At 39.1% G+C, this 13,111-nt stretch overlaps 1 protein-coding gene across 1 annotated transcript; it reads right to left on the bottom strand.

Annotated features, from left to right (window-relative positions):
* Window positions 1-4,113: 4,113 nt before the first annotated feature.
* Window positions 4,114-11,281, bottom strand: LOC129250697 (ceramide glucosyltransferase-B-like). Its single transcript, XM_054890301.1, has 5 exons — window positions 11,252-11,281; window positions 10,997-11,113; window positions 7,733-8,317; window positions 7,304-7,635; window positions 4,114-4,385 (listed from the first exon to the last, which is right to left on the bottom strand). The coding sequence occupies exons 1-4, from the start codon at window positions 11,279-11,281 to the stop codon at window positions 7,429-7,431; spliced, it is 939 nt and encodes a 312-aa protein (XP_054746276.1). The 3' UTR covers window positions 4,114-4,385; window positions 7,304-7,428.
* Between the last annotated feature and the right edge of the window lie 1,830 nt (window positions 11,282-13,111).

Raw genomic sequence — 13,111 nt, 5'->3', positions numbered from 1 at the left:
TAAAATGTTAGGACAAAATTTTCTTAACTCAGCACTACCTATTGTTGTTGTAGCAGCATAAATATTCCGCGTACATATACGAGGAATGCTGCTGAAGTGACAGTCCTTGGCCGTATATAAATCCGGGTCGTTCCAGTTACTTAGAAACGACTGTCGTGGGAACGCTCAGCAGTACCTCGCCAACTTCTTTTTTGATTGCTAACTGCCACTGTGGTCATTACGCCGTCATCAAGGTCGCTCGATTTTTGGCCAATAATTGGTGAGCTGATATCGCTTCCCTCCACAGCATTTCTGAAGTCTTGCTACTTTTGCTTGACTTTGATTGTATCTATATTCGGAATAAATGTTTAGAACGGACTAGACGATCAATAATTTGAAATATATTTACCTCATGTTTACCCATGCTCTTTTCCCATTTCGTTCCCTTGCATGGCTCCGCCTCACGTATTTAGCTTCTCACCATTTTCGCTAAACTGAAGTAGCAAACTGTATACTGTAATTTTATTGACAAACCTCTAAAAGTAAAGTTTAACAGTTTTTCTTCTACAACTATCGTGGGCTAACTCCCTGTGCTTCTCCAAGTATTGCATCAATCTAAATTTGTGTTTTTTGACAATTTTCTACCGTTGCTATTTTCCCACTAGACACACATTGTTTTGTATATTTGGTAGCCTACACAAACAAAAATATAAGTATTTCCTCTGATTTGTTGATTCAACTGTTTAGCTTAAAATCTTCTTTCTCCTCACCAATTTTACACTTTATTAAGCAAAAAATGGAGACTTTTAGCGATAGAGGAATCGCTGGAATCGCAGTTTTAGTTAGATGATCGGTCAAAAAGAGTTCATCCACTTTATCTATTATATGTGGCTCATCTCTAAAATCTGCTAATAAATTTAACCAGAAATGGAGTTTTTTTAAAATGCTTTTTTAATAAAACATTTCCATTGTAGCTTAAATTTGGATTTGCTGCAGCTGGAGTGTTTAAGCGCAAACACCAGCCAACACAAGGGTGTGTTCGAGCTGTAATAATTCGGCAGTGTTACTTTTTATGAAATAGCACCACGATCTGCAATATTGCTGTGATTTTTTAGTTTGTCGAACACACCCCACCCGTCAAATCCCAGAAATATTCTATTCTTAGTGCTTAATGCTTACTTAATGCTGACAATAGTATTTATTTTTCTCTTTTCTTGTTTTCCTGTTGAAACATCGCAATACTGTTTTGCAGGTTGTCAATATCAAAAACATTTAATTGACTGCCGACGTCTAAAATGTAAATATACACACACATACATAGCCATACATAATTAAACGAATTACAATTTAAACACAATGTCCAGCAAACACGTAATTGATACATTTGACAACTCTCTCAATCCCAGGGTTTGCCTTTATTAAATAGAATCGCAAAAAATAGTAAGCATTGTTAAAATTATCATTTCACATTTTTTGGCGATGGGGTTATAGCGATAGTTAAAGCTGGAATCCGACTGCTGTACTACTCTTATATACTGGGGCAGGGAGGTAAGGCATTCGTAGAGAAAGTTAATTCTGTTGGATGATGTGCCCGTTTACACCACTCGGGTTACGGCGAATGCCTTAAAAGCTACGGGATTTCTACAAACTTACAAATCACCCTACAAACTGGGTCCTTTCAGCACTGGCTTTTTTCAAATTTAACGGTTTTCTGAACAAAAAGGAGAGAAATAGTTTGCATCTAATGCAGCCATTAGATGTTAAAACAACAAAATTTAAAAAAATAGCGAAAACCCGCCCGTTCCCCTGGTCGTCTTTAAAAAAATCTAAATTAATTAATTAAATTAAGCCGAAAAATACTGTGTGTATTTTATAAAAATTCTCGCGCATGAATAGTAATGAAAGAAGTTTTAAATAGTAGTAGCAATTAAAAAACGTTTGATGTGATTTACTTTATTACTTTTTTTATTGTAATGCTCTTTGGTATACAATATTCTTCGTTTTTCCATGCGTTGTTGAATAAATGAACAATACCGATGGCTTACCAACTCTTGAGCATGAAACATAAAGTTGGCCATGAGAAAAACAGTGGTATTCTAAATCAATACCCCAAATTGATAAAGTTTGGCCTTGTGACTTATTAATAGTAATCGCGAATGCAAGGCGAACTGGAAATCGAAGACGTTTGAATTCAAACGGCATATCCGATGGTATCATTGGTATTCGCGGTATTAAAACGTCTTCACCAGAATATTTTCCATTCAAAATTGTTGTTTCAATGACGTTATTCATCAATCTCTTAACTGTTAATCGAGTGCCATTACATAGTCGTGGTTGATTTATGTTTCTCAACATAATAATCGGTGCTCCTATTTTCAAGTTTAGCATGTATGGCGGTAATCCAGGTAAATCAAGGGAATTTAAAAATTCAGTGGGATAATTTACAGTAGGTAGGTATAGTTGATTTGTAACAGTGTCAACGGATCGATATGTTTGTTCTGGACTTGGTATGTTAGCCAAAATAGCCGCATTCATTTCATTCACATCTTTATTTTTGCCAGCCATAATGGTTCGTTCACTAAGCCAATCATGATTTTTGTAATTTTGAGGCAAATTTGGGAAAATACTTTGAATTAACTGTTCTTTCGTTTGACTTATTTGACAAAAGTTTGGTTGTAAAGTTATTAAGCCAGTTAAATTATCGACAGGAACTTTGCCATTTCCAATATCCAATAATTGCTGTGAAAATTCAGCAGCTGATGGATCATTTTGCATTAGAACACGTACATTTGTAGTTAGTTTGAGTGTTTGAACATGTCTCCACAAATATGATGATTTCAAACATGCAGCCAATTCATCTGCTACAGTTGCTCGAGGAGTACCAGGCAGTGTTTGTCTAAAATCACCTGCCAGCAGCACTAAGGCACGACCAAACATTTCATTTTTACTCGTATAGGACAGCGCTTCCAGTGACTTTTTATGTGCTATCGTGCACTCATCCCATACAATTACGTGTGCGAAAAAGCGGAGAAGGAGAAGAGAACTGTTCTATTGCCCCCCGCTTTAACCCAGCAATGTGTTCAGGTGCAAATGACTTTTTTGCGTGAAGTCTGATATAAAATGAGTTCTATTTACTCTTCTTAAATTTATATAAACTTTTCCAGGCGAAGTAAAAAAACTGACATATTATATATTTGCTTCAACGGTATATTTGTGAGTACACAGGTAATACGTAAATATATGAATGATATAGATAATATCTCATATTAGCATAACCTTTCTGCAAAAAATTAAGGAAACGATCACCAATCACGTCGGCAATGATACAATGAATTTTTCACTATAACTGACTTCAGATTAACGTTTATATAATAAGCGTATATGTAACGTTTTAAACTTTTTTTAGAATTTTGTTTTTTAGTTTTTAATAATAAGTGGTCTTCCTCTTTCTCTTTCTCTTCCTCTTCCTCTTCCTGTACCTATTCCTTTTCCTCTTCCATCTCCAGCTCCATTTCTTTATCCCGGAAACGGGCAGTAAAAATTACTTCACTTAAAAGCTTTCATCAACCGCTTCCATCTGATACCCATATTGTACAAACACATCCAAGGGTACCTTGGTCCACCTTTTCGGCTATATCTCGAGACCCTGGTCACTCAGAGATCTAAGAAATACTCTGTATTAAAGCACTCATCAGTAGCTTTGATTTGATACCCACAATGTAAAAACACATCCTAGGGTTACCCGGGTCCTCGTTTTGGCCTTCGGCAGCGCCACCTGGTGGCGAGTGGAATCAATAACCTAACCTTCACCGTGGAAAAATATATCTATATACCAAATTTCATAATAATCGGCCCAGACACACACTACCAAAATGTATGAATGCTATGTGCGGTACAAAAAATACGTGCGGCAAATAGCAAAAACAGACTCACTTAACCGACTCACCGCACACACACGCGTTATTGGATTTCAACCAAACTTTACAGAAACCTTTGCCAAAGTAACACCAACAATTTGTGAAACTTTCATTGTTTTCCTTACACGCATTGCTGAGATTACCCCGGACAAATGCACACTTTTTTTCGGCTTAATTTTTATATATATAGATAAAACTACAATTTTCATGCTTCAAGTACCTTGGGCTGCGAACTTGTCAGCCATCTCAAAGTTATATTATGAATTTAATAATATTTACTGTAACATTGTTTCTATTTAGCATTTGTTAAGATTGATTTTTAAGTTACACGTCATTATTTTACGCATTACAAAATTTACAGCTAGACTACTTACAATAATACTTCATACATTCCTTCTTTTTCACTTACATTTATACATTTCTAGGGTACTTCTTAAAAGAAACTCCGATTCAACATATACATAGGTATACATTTAAACCAAAATATACCTTGAATTGAATTTGAAGAGGTCGAGCCAAGGAGCACCAGGAGATTTGGTGGCTCCTAAAACACTTAGGCTAAAAAGCCCATTGTATTTAAAGCTCTGGAAAGGGGGTAGATAGTCAAGGAGGGAGGGAGAAAAGTATCAGAGAAAGAGATAGGAAAGAATAGAGACAGAGATAGAGATAGTTAGTCCTGTGAGAATTTTCCAGATTCTTTGGCGAATCTGTAAATATCCTCCAGTTTTAGAGAACGAATATCACTCATTCCCATGACATCTGAACCCAATACCCGTAGTCGCGCTCTAGCAAAGGCAGGACACTCACAGAGAAAGTGCTCAGTGCTATCCGCCTCCTCCAAGCAGGACAGGCATACCGGGTCCTCGATGATTGCAATGGTGGTCATATGCTGACCCCATGGGTTGTGTCCCGTAATGATGCCGACCATCAACCGAATGTCTTTCCTTCTAAGTTTTAGTAGAAAGTTTGACAGTTTTCTGTTCGGACTTGTCACAAAACACTTTGCAGTTCTGCAGCGTTCTAGACCGGACCATCGCTCTTTATGTAGATTGCCTACATAATCGTTGATCCAATTCTTGATTCCTGCGGGACTGATTCCGATTATTGGCTCTGGCCCCTGTGGGGCACCGCTGATCCACGGTTGGCCAATTCGTCGGCGATTTCGTTTCCTTGAACACCGGAGTGTCCTGGAACCCATATAAGTACAAGCCTGTTTTGTCTTGCGACAGAATTAAGCTTCTTCTTACATTCTTGAACAATCTTTGAGGTTTGCTTCGCGTTCTCCAGGGCCTTCAATGCAGCCTGACTGTCACTGAAGACTCCAATCTGTTTCCCGCTCCATCTCCTCTCGATTATCCATTCGGCTACTTTTAGGATGGCAAAAACTTCTGTTTGAAAAACAGTTGCCATTCCCCCCATAGCATAGTGATACTTATAACTATCGTCTAAGTACCATCCGGCTCCAGACCCTATTTCAGTCTTGGACCCATCGATAAAGAAAATATCCGTCAAACCTCCCTGCATGCATTCTGGATTGCTCCATTGCTCTGACATCAAATTTCCTTCCGAATGAAACTGTGGGTATCAGGTCATCTTTAGGTGCCAAAAACAGTGGATACTGCTCCGACAGCAACTTAAAGATTTCTCTGTGTCCCGTAGTTCCATCTTCGTGCCAGAAACCATATTTATGGAGTCTACACATTGCTTTTATTGCTTCCTGTTGTATCTTAAGATCCAGGGGGAGCAAATTAAGCATAGCATTTAGGGCATCACCAGAGGTTGTACTCATGACGCTTTGCTATGCTGCAGATTAATCTGTGTAAATATTACTTCAGTCATGAGACTGAGTATATTTACGCTTTGTCCTCCACCTTATCCTGGACGCGGAACTGGATCCGCCCCAGATGTAGGTGAGGACGGCACCCGTACTTCGACTTAAGCACCTTGAGGGACCCAAGATCGATACCCAGTACCAGGTGGGAACCCGCCTCCGAAGTGGTAGCGGATTTCCGCCTGGTGCACGAGTATACTCTCCAGAGAGTCGTGTCAAGATCCTTATTCTGAACACGGATGCGTTTGAGGAGTTCTGCTGAATTATAGGAAGGACCCGGAATCCAGACACTCGCTCGTGCCAGCCTTTCTTTGCTACTCTCAACAAGAATAAACTTGCTGTTTTCGCAGGCTGGAATCTTTGCTATAGCTTTTTCTAGCCATTCTCGGGATAAAGCATTAGAAGAGTGCACCTTTACGATGCCGTCCACCACGCTTTTCCCCTCGAACGTCGGCGCGTCTTTCGACTCACCGATAGCTTTCCAAAGATAGCTGTCAAGATAGTCTTGTTGCCCTTTGGACAGTAGACCATCTTGTTTGTCGGTGTGTATCTCCACCGTCATTGCCTTTGCTGCCATTCTCGCGAATGATTCGCCAGACGTTGACGGAAGAGTGTCATTCGACATTTGAGGTCCCTTAGCCTCTGCCTTGTCAGGCAAAGGTTTGTCTGCCTTGGATTGGGTCGAGGATGCAGGCATTTCCGAATTCCGTCTCTCGACTTTCCTCTTCTTTGCCTTTCTCCTCTTCCCGGTCGTTGGCACAGACCTCGTTTCGTTTCCGGAAGAGCGCAGCGCTACAGAGGAGTCCTCTGTTCTGCCACGCTTTCCCGTTTCCGTTACAGGTGTCGAAGTTGACGGAGCTTGAGTCCTTGCCTTAGCTAGTGCTTCGGCTTGCCTCGCCTTCTGTCTTCTTCGTTTGATCTGCCTTGCGGTTAGACCAACACCTGCGTTCGAATCTCCAATAACTTCGGTCTTTTTACCGGTACTTACCTGATTCGTACCAGGTTTAACCGTTGTCAATGACTTACTCGGTACCAGAGATCCGTCTGAGTCTACTGAGAGATTGTCCGCCATCTCCACATCCTCCGCAACTTGTTCAGTTGCTTCCGATCGTTTCGACGGCGGTGTATCGCTCACACTCGGCTCTCCATTGGCATAGCCAATGTGCCATGTTTCACCACTAGTAGTGCGCTTCCTCCGGAACCCTGGGTGTCAGTTCCGGTCATAGGGGAATATGGGGTTCGGGCCTGCACATCCGATGCCCGAGCCGTCGATTGCTCGACGGGAGGATTTCCCAAAAGTGGGTTACCTCGTGCAGAAATATCCATGTTTAGCCTCCACATTAAATAAAAGAAATGCATTTTATCCCTCCTGCCAGGTTGTCGGTACGGTACTCTCCACATAGTACTTGGGTGGCCACCAATTCCGCCGTTCAGCGGATGAGTGGATACCCAATTCCTATATGAAGCTGCCCTCTTAGGTCGTGGTAGGTTAATCTCCATAGAATGGGGTTAACTCGCCACTTAAGCCTCATCCCCGCGGCAAGGAGACCGACATGATAAGGAAAAAAAAATATACCTTATATCAATGCAAAATTCCGAAAAAGGCGATCCTAACTTTACACAAAAAAATATATTCGTACTATTACTATTGGTTTGCGTATTAAAATTAAGATGCTGATAATTAGGCATCATCAACTTATGCTATGATACTAGTAAACGGTTTGTACTCATATTCGTATTGCTTGTTGGTAACTCATAGGCGATTCCACCCCACTGAAGCTTATAAGTTCGTCTGCGCCATCTAATAGCTGGATTCCAAAGCGCATGAAGGAATAGGTAAGGACCGCTTATTTCTCTAAAAAGCCAACTAATGACGAACTCAAACTTATGAAATGTCAATGAACCATTCTGTGAAGCAATAAAAATGTTGTTAGGTATACATATACTACAATGAATATATAATTGTATGCATACACACTGTAATTCAATTGCAAGCTACGTTTACCTGCACAATAGAAAGTAATATCCAATCTGAAAGAAACCACGCGAGTATATGCACTAAGTAAAATACTAATGGATCCCAATTAAATAGTAACGATGCAGACCATGAGGCTAAGGCGCCTAATACCATGCACTCGGAGAGAGGCTCTAACAGTATTGTTTTCGGTACCATGGCTACGCGTAATTTCGCCCAACGTATGAGCCGCTCTTGAAATCTGTTTACATCACAAATTCTACTATTTTGCAATGCCGGTTGATTACTTATGCGCATTTTCCATCCCTTGTCTCGAATGACTTTGGCGATAAAGAAATCTTCGGCTAGATAACAACCAAATGTTTTCAAACCACCTAGTTCATCGATTACAGATTTCCGTAACAAGCAAGACATGCCAGTATGACAATTGATACCCATTAAATCAGCCGATAAATATATACGAGACTGTACTGTACCAAAAAATATCTGAAAATAAAAAGTTAACAATAAAATAAAAAAAATGTTTAGCACGTAAGTACATTTGAAAGAACAATAGTAATAAGCAAAAATTCCGACATTGTCAAATTGTTGACAACAGCAAACGAAATGAAAGATCTATTTTAAACGTCAAGGTATATATTAATATATTTTTTTAAATATATTTATTCACTGCAAGGTCTACTTTTAATTTTATTTCTACGACTCCAAAAAACGAGATGAAAGAACTATTTTAAAAGTCAAGGTATATAATTAATATATTTTTTTAAGATATTCATTCGCTACAAGGTCTACTTCAAATGTTATTTCTACGTTTGCTCCGTTAACTCCAATTCCTACGACTCTTGTATCTAATACAGTCGCTCAACAGCAGTTACTTGTTTTTTTGTTGGGCGAAATGATAATGTCTATCTGTACGTAATCGTTAAAGAAAAGTGCAAATGAAGACAGGGTATCAAAGAATTCTAATATTCAAAGCAAACACCTAGCCAGTTTTAAACTTGTGAAGATGTGATTCACCCGGAGTCCAACTAGCGCTTCCGCACCATTTTGTTGCCACATCCTCGCTACCAACTTGCTTACCAATTATTTACAGCACCACTCTATCCATTCTGTTCAGTTTAAGAACCTTATTAGGTTGTTGACGTCTAAGCCAGACAGTTGTTCGAGATTCTCGAACAGTGGTTTACCAAGGGTTGACATTGTCTCCTTCCACAGAAGAAATGGAAGATTGTTTCCTTTTTCTCCGGTTGCTTACAACTGTGACAATGTGTGTTGTGGAGACGCCTCTTTCTGCATGTGGTCTGGTCTATCCATCTACAATCCGCGATCCGGAGGTATTTTAGGGAAATTTTATTCTTGATTGCATCCAGTGGTGTGAATACCAATTCCTCAAGCACGTTTTTTATCGCAGATCCCCCCCTCTTGCCAGTTTATCTGCTTTCGTTACTTTCCGGGGGCCCATACTAAGGTTACGTTATGCTTTTCACTCAAGATGGTAAAGCTATTCCTACTTTGTTGAACTAGCTTTCGCAATTGCTAGTACCTCCATCTGAAAGACCTTGCAGGCGTCAGGAAGACGTACAGATTTTTAAATCTTAAGTGCATGAGAATATGAATACATACTACGGAGAATACATACTTGCTCCAACACCACAGTCCAGTCCATTTTAGAGCCATCTGTATAGACTGTAGTATCGAAGTTGTTTAGTGAGGATCCCTTACTCCATTCCTCCTGAGATGGAAAGAGAGTGGCAAAATTCCTATTAAATATTACCATCGGGATTATATAATCAGTCCTCTCCGAGGTGTACTGAGTATGACGCAATAATAGACTGCCATGATCATAAGTTTTTTCTTTCCATTTCATTTAACTTAAATGCACTCATGGTTGCCATCTTCTAGATATGCAGATCTATCGGAATAACGTGTATCAGAACCTTCCATCTGATCTGATTGCACTGACCGTTATTGCATAGGATGACCTTTGTATTTTGCCAAGTACCGAGTTACATGAAACGATAGTATAACCGTAGCCTTATATCTATCATCTATAATGTATACTTACGTTGAAGACCCCATTTTCTTCCAAGCAACATTTACAGACACACAAAGCATATTCTGCTTTCCCTACCCTTCTTCAATGTGTAATTTCCTGCTTTGTTTGGAGAGCAGAATTATCACTATGTACTTTGCACTAGGTGCAAGTGAGAGAGTTTTTGCTTGAGGGCAAAAGGTATATTCTATCGCATACTTTTGTGTTTAATTTAATTCAAGGTGACATTAATTAAGGATTTCTTTTGCAACGCATTAACTTTCTTATTCCGGCGAGGACTTCACGAAGCTCATACTCTTTTTATCTCAAGATGAAAATTCGTTCGATCAGCACTTTCGACTACAGTCGAAGATAACATTCAATCAAAATAAGGACCAGAGGCTCTCGTTTCTTTGCTTTGATTTTTGCATTTTTGGTTTGGTTTCGCAATTTTGCTTGACACTCACAAGCTAGAACACAAACATGCAGGTCTTTCACCTCAGCACTTAGTTTCACAAGGGCAGAGGACACAACATCAGTTTCATGTTTTCGCATTTCTTTATTGTCGCATTTAAGGCAATAACTACTTATCAGCTTGAAGATAACTAATTGCATCCATGGCACGAGCATTCTCGAACCGAAGAGCAGCGTTTTCTGTCAGAACTCTTTGTAGGCTGATTTCAGATTTCCTTTCTGATACTGGTTCTGGCACTTGTTGATACGGTGAAAGGTTCGCATTCAAATTTGGTGATGCGGGCGTATTTGTTGACGACATATCGGTAAATATTACGCTATGATCGTCCCAAGCTGACGGAGGAGGAGATCGGATAGACCTCTGACGGATAGGAGCACAATTTACAAAAAGGGCACATTGAATTTTAGCTTGGTTGCAATCAACTTTTAGTCCACATAAACAGGGCTTGATGATTTTATTAAATAGCTATTTATTTTTTACTGCTTCACTGCTTCATAATCGCAAATTTTCCAATTATTAACTGTTCAATTATACAATTACAGCTTAGTAAGCACGAAAACTGTGGATAAAAAAAACACGTCCGCACTCAATGACATACATATGCACTTAATGACATATAATATAATGATTTATATAATTTATTTAAAATATTTGACAATATTAAGTTATTATATTTATTATTATTAGATCTCCAAGGCATCAGCATTTCTATCGTCGATAGAATTCCTTTTCATCAGTGCTTAGATTTTTTTCCCGCCAATATAAATCTTCGTTCTTGCAGGCGTACCATTTTGGAATTTGTCTCTTCTGGATTGCAGACTTTACTCTTCGGTATACGTCGCTGACTTGGCAGTGAGTCCTCTGGAGTAACAGGTGACGTTATTTGCGGTTCCCCAGCGGAAACCTGTAGAAAATAATGCATTATAAAGAGAGGTAAACGTTAAATTTTCTTTCCCTAACCGTATCTTATAAAGGTCGGTCGCAGTGCGAAACAATGCCGCCGCACTTACAGCACCGCAAATTTTCTTTAATTACAAATTACTATATTATTACGATTTTCTATCCTTCGCATTGTATAAATGTAGGAAATAAAAATAAAAAACGAATATCGAAAAGCAGGAAAATAGATAGATACATATATATATAATTGGCGCGTACACCCTTTTTGGGTGTTTGGCCGAGCTCCACCACCTATTTGTGGTGTGCGTCTTGATGTTGTTCCACAAATGGAAGGCCCTACTGCTGCAAGCCGACTCCGAACGGCAGATATTTTTATGAGGAGCTTTTTCATGGCAGAAATACACTCGGAGGTTTGCCATTGCCTGCCGAGGGCGACCGCTATTAGAAAAAGGTTTTTCTTAATTTGGTGTTTCACCGAGACTCGAACCCACATTCTCTCTGTGAATTCCGAGTGGTAGTGACGCACCAACCCATTCGGCTACGGCGGATAATAATCCAGGCTTTACTAACAAAAATGTAAATAAAATGTTAGGACAAAATTTTCTTAACTCAGCACTACCTATTGTTGTTGTAGCAGCATAAATATTCCGCGTACATATACGAGGAATGCTGCTGAAGTGACAGTCCTTGGCCGTATATAAATCCGGGTCGTTCCAGTTACTTAGAAACGACTGTCGTGGGAACGCTCAGCAGTACCTCGCCAACTTCTTTTTTGATTGCTAACTGCCACTGTGGTCATTACGCCGTCATCAAGGTCGCTCGATTTTTGGCCAATAATTGGTGAGCTGATATCGCTTCCCTCCACAGCATTTCTGAAGTCTTGCTACTTTTGCTTGACTTTGATTGTATCTATATTCGGAATAAATGTTTAGAACGGACTAGACGATCAATAATTTGAAATATATTTACCTCATGTTTACCCATGCTCTTTTCCCATTTCGTTCCCTTGCATGGCTCCGCCTCACGTATTTAGCTTCTCACCATTTTCGCTAAACTGAAGTAGCAAACTGTATACTGTAATTTTATTGACAAACCTCTAAAAGTAAAGTTTAACAGTTTTTCTTCTACAACTATCGTGGGCTAACTCCCTGTGCTTCTCCAAGTATTGCATCAATCTAAATTTGTGTTTTTTGACAATTTTCTACCGTTGCTATTTTCCCACTAGACACACATTGTTTTGTATATTTGGTAGCCTACACAAACAAAAATATAAGTATTTCCTCTGATTTGTTGATTCAACTGTTTAGCTTAAAATCTTCTTTCTCCTCACCAATTTTACACTTTATTAAGCAAAAAATGGAGACTTTTAGCGATAGAGGAATCGCTGGAATCGCAGTTTTAGTTAGATGATCGGTCAAAAAGAGTTCATCCACTTTATCTATTATATGTGGCTCATCTCTAAAATCTGCTAATAAATTTAACCAGAAATGGAGTTTTTTTAAAATGCTTTTTTAATAAAACATTTCCATTGTAGCTTAAATTTGGATTTGCTGCAGCTGGAGTGTTTAAGCGCAAACACCAGCCAACACAAGGGTGTGTTCGAGCTGTAATAATTCGGCAGTGTTACTTTTTATGAAATAGCACCACGATCTGCAATATTGCTGTGATTTTTTAGTTTGTCGAACACACCCCACCCGTCAAATCCCAGAAATATTCTATTCTTAGTGCTTAATGCTTACTTAATGCTGACAATAGTATTTATTTTTCTCTTTTCTTGTTTTCCTGTTGAAACATCGCAATACTGTTTTGCAGGTTGTCAATATCAAAAACATTTAATTGACTGCCGACGTCTAAAATGTAAATATACACACACATACATAGCCATACATAATTAAACGAATTACAATTTAAACACAATGTCCAGCAAACACGTAATTGATACATTTGACAACTCTCTCAATCCCAGGGTTTGCCTTTATTAAATAGAATCGCAAAAAATAGT

Source organism: Anastrepha obliqua, chromosome 6 (genome assembly GCF_027943255.1).
Source record: "Anastrepha obliqua isolate idAnaObli1 chromosome 6, idAnaObli1_1.0, whole genome shotgun sequence".
Taxonomy (NCBI): domain Eukaryota; kingdom Metazoa; phylum Arthropoda; class Insecta; order Diptera; family Tephritidae; genus Anastrepha; species Anastrepha obliqua.
Note: the sequence above shows the minus strand (reverse complement) of the source record. Positions and strands in the feature narration are given on the sequence as shown.